General features: G+C 37.6%; 1 protein-coding gene across 1 annotated transcript in view; it reads left to right on the top strand.

The window, feature by feature from the left end:
* The window catches only part of RAB2A (RAB2A, member RAS oncogene family), a 41,914-nt gene that overhangs the window by 14,466 nt on the left and 9,041 nt on the right, over positions 1-18,407 (top strand). Inside the window, exon 5 of the mRNA XM_006769049.2 lies at positions 5,358-5,469. Within this exon, the coding sequence (XP_006769112.1) occupies positions 5,358-5,469 (112 nt within the window). The remainder of the gene's footprint in view (positions 1-5,357; positions 5,470-18,407) is intronic.

Raw genomic sequence — 18,407 nt, 5'->3', positions numbered from 1 at the left:
TGTGGGAAAATGCTTTTCCCCTCCATTTAAGCAATCCTATCCTATATAATCTATCTATACTAATAAAAGGGTAATATGCTAATTAGACCAGTTCGACCGGCCATCTTCTAGACGTCCAACTTCCTTCCGGACAAAGCCACGGTGGTGGGGGGCCGAGGCAGAGAGGCCAGTTGGCGGCGAGATCAGGCCAGCAGGGGAGGGCAGTTGGGGGCGAGATCAGGCTGGCAGGGGAGGGCAGTTAGGAGTGATCAGGCAGGCAGAGGCAGTTAGGGCCTAAATCGGCAGTCGGACATCCTTCAAGGGGTTCCCAATTGGAGAGGGTGCAGGCTGGGCTGAGTGAACCCCCCACCCCCATGCACAAATTTTGTGCACCAGGCCACTAGTTCATTAATAAAAAGACAACCCAGTTTTTAAAAAGATCTGAACTAGCACTTCACCAAAGAAGACATACATAAGGCAAGTAAGCACATGAAAAATATTTAACACTACTAATCATGAGGGAAATGCAGATCAAAACCTCAATGATACACTATTGCACACTCACTGAAATGGCTAAAATTAAAAAGATTGACATAGTAAGTGTTAGCAAAGATGTAAAGGCACTGCAACTCATATACAGCTGGTGGGAGTATAAAGTGATACAACTTTTAAAACAATTTGGTAGTTCCCTTACAAAGTAAACATGCATCTGCCATACCAACTAGCCATTTCACTCCTAGGTTTTTACCCCATATACACATTTCATATGTCCACACAAAAAAAATTATACTCCAGTTTTCATAGCAGCTTTATTTGTAGCAGCCCAAAACTGGAAACAACCTACATTTTTAATTAACTGGTGAATGAATAAAGCCATATAATGAATACCATGTAGTAATGAAGAATGGGCTATTGGTATGTACAACAAAGTAGATGAATCTCAACGTGATTATGCTGAGTGAAAAACAGACAAAAAAGAAGACCTAGTGTGTGAGCCTATTTATATAACCTAGAAAATGCGGACTAATCTATAGTGGCAGAAAGCAGATCATTAGTTGCTTAGGGTACAGGTGGAAGAGAGGATATATTACAATGGGGTATGAGGAAACATTGGGGAAGCTGATGGCTTCACAGGTATACATATGTCAAACTATATTAAATGTACAGTTTTTTTTATATTGTGCTGTTAAAAAGAAAGATAACAAATAAAGGATATTGTATAGATTTGATTGTAGAAAGTATTGTTTTATAGAAATCTAGGTTTGCTGTTAAAATATTTACTTAAGCAATATACTTAAGCAATACTTCCATTGTAAAAGGCTAATTTTTTATATTGTAACTAGATGTATGTATTATCTTGGCTTTCACTCAAGGGCTTTCTTGCTTATCCTTTCCTCATTTAAATCGCCTCACTAAACCATTTAAGATTAAGATTATTGGAAGGAAGTTTTAATCTTTGTAATATGGAAGTATTTATACTGTCATTCTATGGTGATGTATGAAATAATATTCGGAATATTGGAGAAGAAAGGGAATTTTTATATATTTATCTCCAGTGTTTTCCTTGCATCTGAAACATGATGGGTGGCTTAAGTTTGGTTGCTGCCCATGATGAGCTTATAGTATATACAATAGGTGTTTCTAATGACTATGGATGGGTGGCCCATATAATTAGGGATATAGTAGCTGTGGAAAGTCATTTTAAGGAAGAAGCTAGAAGAAAGGAAAAAAGAATGTATGACATGCAAAGAGTGAATGGGAATGAGCAGAGATAAATGAGGTGATTATTATTAGATGAGATGAATTGGGGTAGACATGGAAACAGGGAATAAGCAATTTTTGAATTAGATGCATTAAGCACTAGGGAGCCAATGAAGAGATTTGAGAAGGGCAGTGACCTAGTCAGAGTGACAGATAACACTGATTTTTCTTACTGTGGCATTTTAAATTGGTTATACAAGAAATAGAAAGTAAAATCTACAAAGATGGAAGTTTTTAATAGCTAAAGGATTAGCATACAAACCTTAAACAAAAAGAGGGCATAGTAAGAGAATGATTTAGGAAAGAAAGATTTAAGTAATGAAAGCTATTTAAATGGGACTAATGGGGATGAAAAGTCAAAGACAATATGATTTTAAGCCTGGAAAACTGAGGAAGTGACCAGAGTAGAATGATAAAACAGAAGAAGACCATGAATAGTAAAATGTTGCTTCCTCTTTGAATAATCCTTCAAACGTCCAGGTTCTTAACCCTCTTTGCTAAGATAACATTTCAAAACATAATCAGATACTGGTAGTGGAAAACTGGGTGTAACTTTAAATATCCCCATAATAAGAGATTGTTTCAACAAAACATGGCATATGTATAAAATGGGGGAAAGGGTACTAAGGGAGAGGTATTTTCTTAAAGATTTCGTGTAATTCAAAGCCAATTATCCCTTAAGAATGATTGTAAGATAAATGGGCTGAATTCAGAAGCATGTATCCCTGCCCCCATCACTTCTTCCCCACCCCCAAGTTTTTAATTCCTACTAGAGCAGTGGTTACCAACCACTGTAGGCTGGCAACCACTGTACTAGAGTGTAAGCTCCATGAGTCTGGGGGAGGGGGGAGGGTGTTGGATTTTTGTCTATTTTGTTGAGTAATTTGTTCTGGGATCCAGGAAGAGTCTTGACTCACAGGAGGCCCTCAGATTATAGTTGGATAAATTATCCTTGCCTACTTAATGCTATAATATTTGCAAACTTAATTTGCCTGTTTTTTAAGTTCTCATCTTACCATTAATATTTTATAGTACAGTCACTTTTATGCTTGCTGTTATCTTTATAGTATCTTGCTAGAGGCCTGGAGCATGAAATTCGTGTGCGGGTACAGTCCCTAGGCCTGGCCTGTGATCAGGGCCATCTTCCCCAGCTGCCCGCAGCCGGCCCCATTGGGCATCGGGTGATTGGTGCCTGACGACTGGGGAAAGGGACCGAGAGGTTAGCTGTTCCCACGCACTCGCCAGCCCCGCCCCCACCATGGGTGGCGATCAGGTGATCGGAGCCTGCCAGCCAGGAAAAGGGACCAAGAGGTGATCAGTGTTGTATTATATATATTGACTGGTCCTCATAGTAACTGGTCCAGCAGTTGTTCTGGTCGTTCTGCTGTTAGGGTCAATTTGCATATTACCCTTTTATTATATAGGATATCACACCTTCCAGCATTTCAGGTGTGTGTATGTGTTGCTTAAAACAACACAAGTTTATAATCTGACAGTTGTGGGCAGAAGTCTGAAATGAATTTTATGGGGCTAAAATCAAGATGTTAAAAAAACTGTTTCTCTCTGGAGACTAGGGGGAAATCCATTTGTTGTCTCAGGTTCTAAGGGCTGCCTACATTCCTTGGCTTAGCGCTGCATCACTTCCCTCTCTGCTTCCGTCATCACATTGCCTTCTTCTATTTCTGATTTTTAGGAGTGTTTTATCAGCACTTGTTATACTGAATGAATGCTTAGATGGCATTTAATAAATCATGAAGTATTTCTAAAGGGTAACAACTGGTAAAGGTTACAAAAGAGTCACCAGAATCACTCACAGAAGTTGCAATCACAGAAACGACAGTGACTGATAATGGCAACTTTGTAAGCATGATGGACAGCTTACCCAGCCAGCCAGTTCAGCCAGCCAGCTTTGAGGTTATGAATTTTCTCCTGAATTTTTTTAAAGTTGAAACACTGACATTGCTTAACATTAGGTGAATGAGACTTTAACATCTTTGTTTTGTTTGTATTATTCTTGTGCAATGTAAATTTGCATAAAATATACTGCCAATCTTTACTGTGTACTTGGTAAAAATAATATTGTAAAAGACTGCAGAAATGACATGGGAAAATGATCCACGATGTATTCAATGAGAAAAAGTCAAATTACAATGAATAGTGAATACTAGTATATTCTGGTAGGGAAAACCAAAATGAGTTATATGGAATTGTATTCACCAAGATGTTAGTTACTTGGGGAAAGTAAAATTATGGCTATTTTCTTTCTTTGTATTTTTCCTTATTTGACAAAAGTTCTTCAGTATAATTTGTTATCAGAAAAGGTAATCATTAAAAATTGTTCTAATGATGTAATATAAATATAGCGCAGGGGTCTGGATGCAATCACTCTACTAGCTCCTTCTAGAGTGTGAGCTTGGATGTTTTACTTAACCCCTTTTGTGCCTCAGTCCCCTGATTGTCAAGTGAATTAAATGAAATTTAAATAACTATGTCAGTGGAGAATTAAAAATGAATTGTTGCATGCATTCAGTAGAATATATATAATACAACAGTAAAAAATTAAGAAACTAGACCTACATACATTATGTATATAAATCTGAAAAACATAATATTGACCAAAATTAACAAGTTATAGAATGATAGCTGCATCTAAATTTTTAAAAAATATATAAAAACAAAAACAAACAAAAAATCCTTCTTTACATGAGTATAAATATAAAAGTACCCTGAGAATTAAAATGCCAAATATAGAGTGCTGGTTACTTTTTGAGGTAAGAGAGAAGATAATAAGAACAGGAACAGACAGACACATGGGAGGCAGTTGAGCTGTGTAACTACTGATTTTACTTCTCAACAGAAAAACTGATATAAATCCATCAAAATACTGTGTCAAGGCTAAATGGATATATTATTCTCTATACTTTTCTATGTGCTTAAAATATTTTATAATAGTAAAGTTTTAAAGTTTTTACAGTAGAACACACTTGAAGTAGACTGACTTTCCCCCTCTGCCTTACTAATACAGTTCCAGTATGATAAAAATGAATACTATGCTTTTGTCCCAGATTTCTAGCTTAGACTTTTGTTTCTCTTTTTCTATTAACAGCTTTACTGGGAATTAGGCCAACATGGATTAATAATCTAATTAATATATTTTCTTAGTACTTTGGATTTTATTAAGCAATTTCCTTTAGCTTCTGAGAATTGTGTGACTTATTTTTAATCACGTTCATAGAAAGTCAGTCTGGCTGAAGGATGAAGAAACTAGTGTAGTTCTGCTTTCAAATTATTACTTGAATAAAATGGTTCCTTCTTTGGGAATCCACTATACTCAAAGGCAGGGTGTTGGGCTAGATGTTCCCTTAGATTTCTCTTAGTTTTGGCATTATAGGGCTGTAATTCAGAATCTTCTGTTTGACCATTAGTTCTTTGAAACTAAGCAGTGTTTCTAAACACTTTGACTCTCATAATACCCAGCATAATTCAGTTGCTTATTATGTATTAAAAATTAATTGAAAGAATGGTCAGTACAACTTTGAAACTCTTGGTACATTTTCTGCAGATGCCTCTATTTGTCCTGTGTTCATTAATAACAGTGCTTTCTTTCTTGTGTTTAGTGATTTAGAATCTAGAAGAGAAGTAAAAAAAGAAGAAGGTGAAGCTTTTGCACGAGAACATGGACTTATCTTCATGGAAACTTCTGCTAAGACTGCTTCCAATGTAGAAGAGGTAAATAAGGGGTCCTTTTAAATGTTTATTATCTTTTTGCTTAATATACTTGTTTTATATACTTTAATATTTATTAGTATGTCTTCCATAAGCTTTTTAATCACTGATAGTCTTTGAATATCATAAAGTAGGAAAATTTCTTTCCTTTGAAATGCCTTGTAACATTCATCTTAGATCAGACTTTTGACTTATATTCTGAGCCTTCTCTTAAAGCCACAATGCTTTAACACATCTTTGTATACATTTTCCCTAAAATCATTTTTTATGTTGCATGAGAGGGAGAAAAAGGGACACTAATGAAGTTTGGAAATGTTCCAAGACGCTGAACATTTGTAGCTTATTTATAGCCACTTTTGATTAAATAGGTAAAGAGTTACATTACTGCTGTATAATATTATACAAAGCATGGGAATTCTGCCATCTTTAATAGATAAAATTTGCAGTATCTCAATTATTTCCATTAATCAACTTAAACTCTTGGAAGTTATCTGAACATATTTTCTTTTATGCTGTATGTGTCTGAATATGGTGTTGGTATAGTGTACATAGATGAGTAGACAGCTAAGCCTCTAGTCCAGCGGTTCTCAACCTGGGGGTCGCGACCCCTTTGGCGGTTGAACGACCCTTTCACAGGGGTCGCCTAAGACCTTCCTGCATATCAGATATTTACATTACGATTCATAACAGTAGCAACATTACAGTTATAAAGTAGCAACGAAAATAATTTTATGGTTGGGTCACAACATGAGGAACTGTATTTAAAAGGCCAGAAGGTTGAGAACCACTGCTCTAGTCTATACGGTGTATATGTTGCTACATTCTATTTTAGAAGAAGTCGGAATGAGGCTAAAAAATAAGTAGTTTGCCTAGAATAATGCTATAGTTCCACCTTCTGGGTAAGACTTTTAACACATTGAGCACCAGTAGTTTTATTACCAGCTTTACCCAGTGGCCAGATAAGTTTCTATTGAATGAGTACAAAAAATGTTTTACATAAATGTTAAAGGCATGCTTTAAAATTAAATACCCATTGCATTTTGAAGTTATTTATTACATGTTCTTATCAGCTAATATCTTCTTAAAGTATGATTGCCATAAGACTTAGAACAGAAAACACGAGAATCCATCCCCAGTGTGTTAAAATCAACTGCCAGAAGGGATTCTAGAAAACAAATGATTAAAGAATCTCATTGTTGCCGAAACTGGTTTGGCTCAGTGGATAGAGCGTCGGCCTGCGGACTGAAGGGTCCCGGGTTCGATTCCGGTCAAGGGCATGTACCTTGGTTGCGGGCACATCCCCAGTGGGGAGTGTGCAGGAGGCAGCTGGTTGATGTTTCTCTCTCATCGATGTTTCTAACTCTCTATCTCTCTCCTTTCCTCTCTGTAAAAAAAAAAAACAACTCCATAAAATATATTTTAAAAAAAAGAATCTCATTGTTCTAAGGATAGTAGAGGATGAGGTCATAGGCAGCACTTAGCACTGTGCCTTTGACATAGTAAACAGTGAGTAAATATTTATTAAGAATGATACTTGGAGTTCTCATTAACCCTTGAACCCAGAAATTTACTATAGTAATTGAACCGCATTGGTATTCACTGAAGAATTCTTTCTTAGGTAAGATATTATACTTATCTATACTTGATGAAATGCTCTTGATTGTCCTTATTGCATTTCCCATGCCTATTGCATAGGCACCAACTAATGCTTTACCTGTTATTGCCAATAATTTCAGCTTGATAACATACAAGAGCAATGTCTCACTTCATACAGCAAATCCAGAGAGAAATCTGTTCCATCCCTTTGTTCAACTTATAATAGACATGTAAACCTACCTGCTTCAGAAAGGGACTCCTTTATTACAGGTGTTGTATTTGAAACCATAGGGCCAACATGTTATAGGAGTTTCAAGAAATATGAAACATGTCCTTATTAATTATTAACAATGGATTTTGTTGATTTTGCAAACCACATGGAAAATTGTGTGCATTTTAATATGGTACCATACTATGGAGTCAGATAACAAGGTGTCAGCTACCTATAATAAAGCATAATATGCAAATTGAACGGCCGAACAGCAGAACGACTATCTGGACGACCACGCTATGACACCCACTGGCGCCAGGCCAACCAAGGTGGGTGTGATGCGATTGGTCGGGGGCCCAGCCATCGCCCCATGATCACCCTGCAGAGGAAGGCCCAGGCCACCAGCTGGCGGGGCGATCAATTGGGGGGCTCCACGATTGCCCCAAAGAGGGAGGCCCAGGCTACCTGGCCGTTGGTGGCACTGCGGCAGGTGGGTGGGGCCTCCCTCTGCAGAGCGATTGATCATGGGGCCCCTGGACTGTGAGAGGGTGCAGGCCAGGCTGAGGGGACCCTCCGACCCCATGCACGAGCTTCGTGCACCGGTCCTCTAGTTGGAAAGTAATCCTAGATTTCTAGTTCTATCTCTAATGCCTTTGTGTTCATTTCTCTTACTCTTAACAAGTAATAGGAGGTGTTTGTTTATAAGTAGCAAATTACTGTTGTCATTTAAATGAAATACAGGTATCCCCTCCACTTTCAATAGTACCCAATACATCACTTTGCTTTATTGTACTAATGTAAATCTTTGGTAAAAGCAAAGTGACATAATGTGAACTTTCAAGAAAGTAGAGGATGATACGCTTCACTTTGTGCCATTTCAGCTTAGGAAAGGTTTCATAGGAACACTGTACTTCAGTTAATGGTAGAAACCTGGTTATTCCATTGATGTTTTGGCAGCACTTGTTACAAACATTCTGTATCTGTGGTTAATAATAAAAATAATTGTTTAAATTTGATCTGGGCAGGAATTCCTCATACTCATGAGAGAACAACATTTTATTTATTCATGTAAATTAATTTGCCTCAGAAGCTAAGAATTTAAGAAATAATCTTTTTAATTTTTTTCTTTAATATATTTTTATTGATTTCAGAGAGGAAGAGAGAAGGGAGAGAGAGGGAAATATCAATGAGAGAAAATCATTGGCCAGCTGCCTCCTGCACACCCCCTACTGGGGATCGAACCCACAGCCCAGGTATGTGCCGTGACTGGAAATCGAACCATGACCTCCTATTCCAGTGATGGCGAACCTATGACACGCGTGTCAGAGGTGACATGCGAACTCATTTATTTGGTTGGTTTTTCTTTGTTAAATAGCATTTAAATATATAAAATAAATATCAAAAATGTAAGTCTTTGTTTTACTATGGTTGCAAATATAAAAAAATTTCTATATGTGACACGACACCAGAGTTAAGTTAGAGTTTTTCAAAATGCTGACACGCCGAGCTCAAAAGGTTTGCCATCACTGTTCTAGTCCATAGGTGGACGCTCAACTGAGCCACAACGGTTGGGCAGAAATAATCTTTATAAATCTATTTTTAAAGGAATCATAGATAAGCATTACGTAATAAAATCATCCCTGAAATTTTACCTAAAAGCTGAAAATATTTTATGATAAAGTGTTAAGAAGATGGTGGATTATACAAAAGGGTGAAAACAAACCTGAATCTCCTTACACAATTTAGGAACTGACTGAACATGAAAATAGTAACCAGAGACTTCTGCATCTTGAAAGATGGAGTAGACTTACTTTCACCTGTTCCTCCTGCTAAGTACAACTAAAACTGTAAACATTATATACAAAACAATTATAAGACAACTTTTAAAGGTGGAGGAAAGAAAGGTGACCAGTTAGAAACCTTGGGACCTGAGAAATGAGACAACAGTGATTTCCCTTGGTTTTCTTTTTGCCTCATATATCTCAGATTTGGGTGCTAGAGAAACTGATGATCTAGGAAAGTTAACAGGTGCAGGGGAGCGGAAAGCTTATTCTGTAGCCAAAGGATCAGGAAAGGCACTGAATAGCAAGACAGAAAGCTTTTAGAAAAGCGGTCAACTGCCCAGCTGGCATGGCTCAGTGGTTGAGCGCCAACCTATGAGCCAAGAGGTCAAGGTTCGATTCCCGGTCCAGGCACATGCCTGGGATCCCCAATAGGGTGTGCAGGAGGCAGCCGATCAATGATTCTCTCTCATCATTGATGTTTCTATCTGTCTCCCTTTCTTTCTGAAATCAGTAAAACTATATTTTTTTTTTAAAAAAAGGAATATCGTTCTACAGCTAAACAGAAAAAAATGAATGCTGCTTTCACTATCAGCTGACTGTAATGACGTTCTTCCGTGCTCATCGTTTCCCCGTGGGAGCAGTGTCAGAAGAAGCCATATAAAGTATAGATTTAAAAAGACCAGTGGCAATTAAACAGTACTCAAAATGTCAAATTTTCAATAAGAAGTCACTCTTCCCATCTAAGAACCAGGAAGATCTCAAACTAAATGGAAAAAAAAAAGGTAAATAGATGCCAACAACAAGATGACAGATGTTAGAATTATCTTACAAAGATTTATTTTGTTTTTAGACAGCCATTATAACAGTGCTCACCAAAGAATTAGAAGCTTGCTTGAAACACATGAAAAAGAAATAAAAGGTAGAAAGAAGAACCAAATAGAAATTTTAAAACTGGAAAATATAATAATTGAAATTAAAAACTCCATGGATGAGATCAGCCTGCAGAATGAAGGGTCCTGGGTTTGATTCCGGTCAAGGGCACGTGCCTGGGTTGGAGGCTTAATCCCCAGTAAGGGGCATGCAAGAGGCAGCTGATCAATGGTTCCCTCTCATCATTGATCTTTCTGTCTCTCTCTGTCTTCCTTCCTCTCTGAAATCAGTAAAAATGTATTTTTTAAAAAAAAAGAAAGAGAAAGGAATAGAGGAAAGAAATAGTGAACTGGATGATAGAAACAACTCAGTCTAAACTACAGAGAGAAAATAGATGGAAAAATTTACAGTACCCCAGAGACAGTAACAAATGCTCTAACATTGTGTTATCAGAAATCTAAAAGGGGAGAGAAAGAAGATATTTCTGAGAAAGAACTCACAGAAATAATGATTGTGATAAGTTTTATGTTTACAATTTAATACCTGGAGCAACTTAAAATATTCAGTGAGATAAACTAAAAAACCAACAGATAAATCAATATAGAATTCTAAAAAATGTTCAGCTGTCCCTCAGAAAGCAGAAAAGCAGGGAGGAAAACCAAAAAATAGCACATAAAAATAAAATGGCAGTTATAAGCCCTAATAATTACATGACATGGAAATGATCTAACTACAACGAAAGATAGAGATTGGCAAAGAGGTGTCTGCAAGAAACTCACTTCAAATATAAACAATATAGGCAAGTTGAAAATAAAATGGTAAAAGACATATCACACAATAATCAAAAGAAAGCAGGATTGGCTCTAGTAGTATAACATAAAGTAGTCTTAAGAGCAAAGAAAATTGCCAGAGACAGTAAGACATAAAATAAAAGAAGAATCCATCAGGAAGGCCTAGCAATCTTAAATTTGTATACACCAAAGAGCTGAAAGATATGTGAAGCAAGAACCAATAGAATTAAACTAGACAGTGGAATTAAACTAGAAATCAGAGACAGTCTCTAATGATAATTATGATTTTGTCTAATTCTCCTTTCAGCTCTCTTGGTTCCATTTATTAATAACAGATAATTGGAAAAGTTTCCAGAGACTTGGGAACTAGACAGTACACTTCTAAATAATATAGGTGTCAAAGGGGAAGTCTCAAATGAAATTTTAAAAACATTGAACTTCATGAAAATGAAAATACAATGTATCAGAATTTGTGGGAAACACAAAATGCAGAGAGGGAAATTTATAGCATTAAATGCATACATTGGAAAGAAGAAAAGTCTCCAATGAATATAGTAATCTTAGTTCCTAAGTCAAGAACCCAAAGCAAATACAAGGCATGAAATAATAAAGATAAGAGCAGAAATCGGCAAAATTGAAAACAGGAAAGCAATAGAGAAAATTAATAAGAACAGAAGCTAGGTTTTATTTCGTTTTTAACATTTTTTTTATTTTAAAGAAGAAGGGAGAGGAGAGAGAGAGAGAGAAACATCAGTGGTGAAAGAGAATCATTGATTGGCTGCTTCTTGCAAGCCTCTTACTCTGGGGATTGAGCCCAGAACCCTGAGCATGTGCCCTTGATCAGAATTGAACCCGTCAGTCTGCAGGCCGGCACTCTATCCACTGAGCCAAACCAGCTAGGGCAGAAGCTAGTTTTTTAAAGGCCGCTAAAATTGACAGATTTTTGACAAAACTGACAAAGAGAGAAGGCACATATTACCACTATCATGAAGAAAACAAGATACAGCTGGACCCTGCAGACATCAAAGGAATAATACATAAATATGATAAATTAGATAAAATAGACCAAAAACCCCACAAACTGCCACATCTCACCTAGTGTGGAACAGATTATTTGGAAGAGTCCTATAACTAGTAAGGAAATTGAATTAATAATTTTTAAATTTTCCCAAAAGACATCTCTAGGCTTCGATAGTTTCACTTGAGTTTACCAAACATTTAAAGAAAAATTGAGCAGCAATTCTACACTGTCTTTTCCAGAAAGTAGAAGAGATAGAACATTTACTAATTTATTTTATGAAGCTAATATTATCCAGATACCAAGACCAAAGGAAGTACAAAAAACAGAAAGTACAGACTGATAGCTTTTATTAATATATAAACAAAAATTCTCAGCAAAACATAGCAGATAGAATTCCAGTAATAAATGAAATAATATACAGGCACATAAAAGATGTGCATCGTGGCCAAATGAGATTTGTGTCAGACGTGCCAGGCTCGTTCAGTATTCCAAAACCAGGCCATATAACCCACCGTTTTAACCGGGTAAAGGAGACACCACATTATAGCAGTCAGTGCTGAAAAAGCATTTGACAAATTAAACACATAGTTCTAAAATTCTCAAAAAAGCGGGGGGTGGGGGGGGATGAAAAGGACTTACTCAGCTTCTTAAAGAGCATCTACAAGAAGTCTACAGCTGACATTATATTTAATGGTGAGAGGCTGAATGCTTTAGCCTTAAGATCAGGAACAAGACTAGAATGTCTGCTCTCACCATTTATTTAACATATTGGTGCAAGTCCTAGCCAGTGCAATAAAGCAAGTAAATAAAGGCACACAACTCAGAAAGGAAGAGATAAAACTGTATCTGTGTATGATACGATTGGCTCTATAGGAAATCCTAAGGAATACACACACACACACACACACACACACACACTGAAAAGTGGGTTCAGCAAAGTTACAGACTACAAGACAAATACAGTCAAACCTTGTTTCTCAAACATCTCCCATCTTGAACAGTTCAGTTCTCAATCAAGTGTTCACAGAAAAAATGTCTCAGGTTTTCGACCTGAAAACCTTTTCATGCTGATATCTCACATGACAAAAAACATCTCTCAAGCAATAAACAAAGGAGAGAATGCTCTTGTTGCTTGAGAAATATATGATAAGCACCATTTTAAAACATAAAGAGGCCCTCAAGAGTGCTAATGTTGCTAAGGGTGTGAAAGAAACAATGATCACAGGCAATTGAAGAGGTAGAAAAACTTGTTGATTTGAATAAACAAAAAGCAGTTAGCCTGTGACATAGCTAAAACTAGATCTTACAGAGATAAGAGTTTCTGAGACAAGTTCTATTGATAGTTTTATGTTTATAAAATTATATAACATTAATACCACCCACACACATATATGCACATAAAAACATTTATCATATACAAACACAACTCTTTATTCATATAAAACCTCTGTCTTAGCAAAGTAATATGGTACATAAGTGTTATGTTTAAGTATATTTGTTTTCACACTATAACGTTATCATTTCCAAATTATAAGTTATAATAAGGGAAATCATTCTTTTTATGAAGTGAATTTGAGTCAATTTTATACAACTTTGATGGCTCCAAATGTGCTGTTTATTATCATTTGTCCTTTTTATAACTCAGAGGAAATATACTCATAAATGTGATAAAGTACACCCTAGAGTTCATCTCCTAAATGTCGATGAAATTAAAAAGCCAATTTTAACCGAATAGTCTTGCCTATATGGTATTCCCATAGTAATTGGAGATCAAAACTGATATTTTCCATTTTCAATTTCCATTCTGACTTTTCAAACATAATATTTGGATGCTATACACATTTGAGTGCATAGTATATGGGGGGAAACCCTTTATTTAGTTGCCTATCACTTACTCAACTAATATTTATGCTGAATATGCAGAACATTTATATTGTCATCACTTTTTATATTAGGAAAATGAGGTTTAGGCTCTTTACCTCTAGTTGAAAAAAATTATTTTGAACTTCATTTTACTAAAGATTTTGCTGATTAGCAAATAAGAATCGACTGTGTGACCAGCAGTATTGAGGACACTAAGACATCATGTCTGCTGGTAACTGTCCTGGCTTCCCATCAGGTTCACAGCTCCTCACCCGCTGGCAGTTCATTCCAGAACCACAACTTTGTTTAGTGTCCTGCTCTGTAGGGCTCCAGGGAGATCTGACCCTGTGGTGTCTCCTGTGACAGACTGAGGAGGTGGTATGAAGATGACGAGCCCCTTCTCCTGTCCCTGGAACCCAGTGATCTGTATTGCACACGCTGTTACCAGCATTTAGAAGAGTGGAACATTTCTTTCAGAAGTGTTTTCAAATGATTGAAACATGTCAAGTAGCTGAAATAATAATGCTGTTGTATATTTGTACAGCACATTGTCAAAGTTCTTTTACGTACGTTATCTCCATTTTCTCTAGAGGACTCAGCCCCAGGAGTTTCAGTTCCCCATCCATTCCCCTTTATGTTGTGCTGCACAGTGGGGAGCAGCAGGACTGAAGGTTATTCTCTCCTTTGAGGAGTGTTCATTAAAATGATCACTTCTACATAGTCAAACCAGTTTAGGAGGAGCTGGATATACCTTCCCCCTTTTAAAAAATACAAAACAGGATTTACAACAGTATATTAGTCTTTGAGAACCCATTGTTGAGAAACTTGTTGACTTTTATGTAACCCGGAGATTTCTAAGTGTGATTTAGTCATTCCCCGCCTCCCCCCCCCCAAAAAAAAATAAAGAAATTAGGGGTGGGGACACACAACATATAAGGGATTAGTGTCTCTTTTATTTTGCTTATTCTCTTCAGGGTAACATACAGATTGCAGTGGAGGATGTGGACACTATTTTGAAGCTCAGAATATATTGTAAAAAAAATTTTCCCAAATAAGTTGTATTTGGAGCAGTCCTTCTCAAGCATTAATATGCATTCAAGTCACCAAGGAATCCTGTTACAATGCAGATTATGATGCAGTAGGTCTGTGATGTGGCCTGAAAGTCTGCTTTTGGATCCAGTTCTCAAGTGATGTTGATGCTGCTGATCATGGATTCACTCTGAGGAGTATGGAAACTGTGGAATCTGGCAGAGTCCTTTCCCATCTCCTCAGAGACATTCCTTCAAAATGTCTCATCATCTTCATCCTCTCTTTTTCTACTGGTTCTTGGCTCTCAGTGTGTAGTTACATAATCACCTTTAGCTATCTTAAAAATCTGTCATTTTCAGTTCTGGATATGTTCTCTTCTAGCTTGTAGTAAGACCCGTGTCCATTTCCTCATTCTGCTTCACATCTCAGTGACTTCCTCTGCCATGCATGGCCAAGGTCACACTGGAACTCCTAATTGCTTCACCTGACAAATGCTTTTCTGTTCTTACTTTAATCCCTTGGGGGTTTTTTGACTTCTCTTCTATAAACTTTTTCCTTAGCTCCAGTACCATTTTCTCCTCTTTGTGCCTTTTAGTCTTCCCAGACCCTTTTCCAGCTTCTCTTTCATGTTGAAATGTCCCCTAGATCCATGATTTCTAACACCCTTCTTAGGGTGTGTGTTCAGCTCCACATTGATCACTGCTACCTGGACATCTCTGCATGAGTGGAACTGATAACCCTTCTCCGGTCTGCAGATCTTCGGTATCCTAGAGCAGTCCCTTTCTCCAACCACTTGAGTCATTTATTCAGTCACCATGTATCATTTTCCACTTGTGTCTTGTTATTTCTACCTGTTAAATATCTCTCTAAATTGTCCTCTTCCTTCAAATGAGGCGTCCCACATTCCTCATTTATTTGGCCTTTGTTAGCCTTTGAGTTTGACATGCTTGCTCTCCACTGTTGCCTGTGAGATCTTTCTAAAAATGAAAATTGAATGTCACACCCCAGTTTTATTAAATCATGTGTGGTTCCCCACAGCTTCAGAGTCAACGTCCTTTGCTTATAATACAAGCCTCTTTTTCTGCCAACTCCCCACAATGTGTTCTCCATATTAAACTAAGAGCCAGCAGCTGGGTAGTGCTCTTGACCCTCCACAGAAAGTGTTCTCTGTACTTGAAATGCCCTTCTTTCCTGCTTGATCCTTCAAAGATATAGTCAAGTCTGATGCCTCCTCTGGGAATGATACATAGCTTCACTTCCCTGTTCCCCTACACCACCACACACAAGCACACAGAATCAGGATTTATATGCTCTTTTCTCTGCATTCATTCATCATCCTGAGCATGAATTTATTTTAGCACTCTATGACAATGTGTGTGGTGTGTGCCTGTGAAAAATTGAGGCAAAAGTCTTGTAATTAAAAATACCTTAAAACTGTTGAAAAATCAGCACTGGAGATTCTTGGCTTAGCTGTTAAAGTGCTAAAGATAGAGCTGAGATGAAAATCCAGCCAGCTGACCCTGAGACAGATTGCAGAAACCTGCCAGGCCATCTAAACTGACATCAGATAGGTGGATTTCTATGTCAGGGGAAAACGCATGACTTGATAAGACTTCAGTAACTAAGAAGACTAATTTCAAGGTCCCTTGCTAAGACTTGTGTCCTGTTCCTGTACTTGAAAATCCACAGACTTAATTTGATTGAGGACACATCCTACTTGCCCTGGGCTGTGTTGTCAGGACTTTCCACTCGAAATCTGACCTGACTCTCTATCAGGCTTGAGGAGAGTTTAGTTTAATAAATATTTACTACTCTCACACAAATTGGAAGATTTTGCTAACTAGCATCAGCTTCTCTATCCTTATTTAGCCATCACCCTAGGGAACTTTAAGGATGATCCAAAGCACACTAACTTAAGAAAGTTACATTCATCTTCTCTACTTTTAAACCAGGATAGCTAAACTTTACTGAAGAAAATCATGCTGATGTGTGCCGATCACACACTTATACACGCGCACATTGATCTGTAGTATATATTCATAGGCTCACAGTTTATAGATAGATCACCAACTACCAAGATTTTCCCACCTATATATGACATAAGCATTAGAATTCCATGTATAAAATAACTCTTCATTCCATCCTTGAAACCTGATTTTCTTCCTTTTTTATTCACAGCATAGCCTTCCATCTCAGTCACTTAAGCCAAAAGTGGAGTCCTCCTTAAACACCTTACCATTCTTACCCTACTTAAGAAGTCCTGCTAATTTCTCCAAAATAGATACTAAGTGACTCCTTACTGGTCTCCCTCTTGCCAGTTATACTTCCTTATAATTCATCCTTTAACTAGGGGGTGGGGGGACCTTTATTCTGTCAAGGGCCATTTGGATATTTATAACATCGTTCATGAGCCACACAAAATATCAACCTAAAAATTAGCCTTCTAGGTCCTAGCCAGTTTGGCTTAGTGGATAGAGCGTCAGCCTGTGGACTAAAGGTTCCCCGTTTCAATTCTGGTCAAGGGCACATGTCCATGTTGGGGGCTTGATCCCCAGTAAGGGGTGTGTAGGAGGCAGCCAATCGATGATTCTCTCTCATCATTGATGTTTCTATCTATCTCTCCCTCTCCCTTGCTCTCTCTCAAATCAATAAAAATGTGTGTTTTTTTAAATTAGCTTGCTATATTTGTTCAAACATTTCATTAACTCCTAATTCCTTGGCAGGCCAGACCAAATGCTTTCATGAGCCTTATATGGCCCACGGGTTGGACGTTCCCCACCCCTGCTAAACTATCCTCTGAAGCTGTCTCCCACCTGTTTCCTACCTTTTCAGGGTTTCTTGATGTCTAGTGGGCCACTTCTAGACATGTCCGTCTGACCTCAGCTTCCAACTGAGCTTAAAATCCACCCCTCTGTCCAGAATGCTCTTTCCTCCCCTCAGTTTTCCTAATAAATGAATAGGAGCTTGCTTATTGCTCAGGCCTTCACTCACAGGGCTTTTTCTCTTGACAGTGTTTTCCATCAGTTGTTCATGCCACATTTTCCCTGTTGTGGAAGTTTCCACGCTGTTTCAGTTTTGAATTACATCTATCCTGTATCGTACCCTTGAGGTTAAAGATACTCATAATTTACCTGAGTATGCTCGGTGCTTGGTACTAATCAAGTACTCAGTAAATGCCTGTTTAATGGAAGAAATAAATTACTAAGGAGTTAAACATATCTGTGTGTTGTCTCTGACAGAAAATAGGAATAGGAAATTCTTAAATACTATAATCTCCCAAACCCTTCTAACATAAATATTCCAGTTCCTTCCCACCTTTATTTTCCTGGTCAAGATTTGTTTAGGCCACCTCCTATCATCCTTAATAAATATTTACTGGTGCTGTTAATTTTTGTAAAGGGAAGGAAAGATACGAAGGATGAAAATAATCACAAATATTAAGTACTTTCCAAAATAATCCTAGAAATCCAAAATAATTTTTAACTAGAAGCTTTTTAAAGGATGTGAGAAGTGTGTGGTTTTTTTGTTTTTTGTGTTTTTTTTTATTATTAAGGTATTACAAATGTGTCCTCATCCCCCCCATTAAGCCCCAACCTCCTCCCCCCCTCGCCCCGCACACTCATGCTCCCATCCCCCTGTTGTCCATGTCCATTGGTTTGGCTTATACACATGTATACAAGTCCTTCGGTTGATCTCTTCCCCTTACCCCCGCCCTCCCCTACTTTCCTTCTGGGGATTGATAGCCTGATCGCTGTTTCTCGGTCTTTGGATCTGTC

The sequence above is a fragment of the Myotis davidii genome, unplaced genomic scaffold, assembly GCF_000327345.1.
Source record: "Myotis davidii unplaced genomic scaffold, ASM32734v1 scaffold1, whole genome shotgun sequence".
NCBI lineage: Eukaryota > Metazoa > Chordata > Mammalia > Chiroptera > Vespertilionidae > Myotis > Myotis davidii.
The sequence above is the reverse complement of the archived record's forward strand: the minus strand, read 5'-3'. Positions and strand labels throughout refer to the sequence as shown.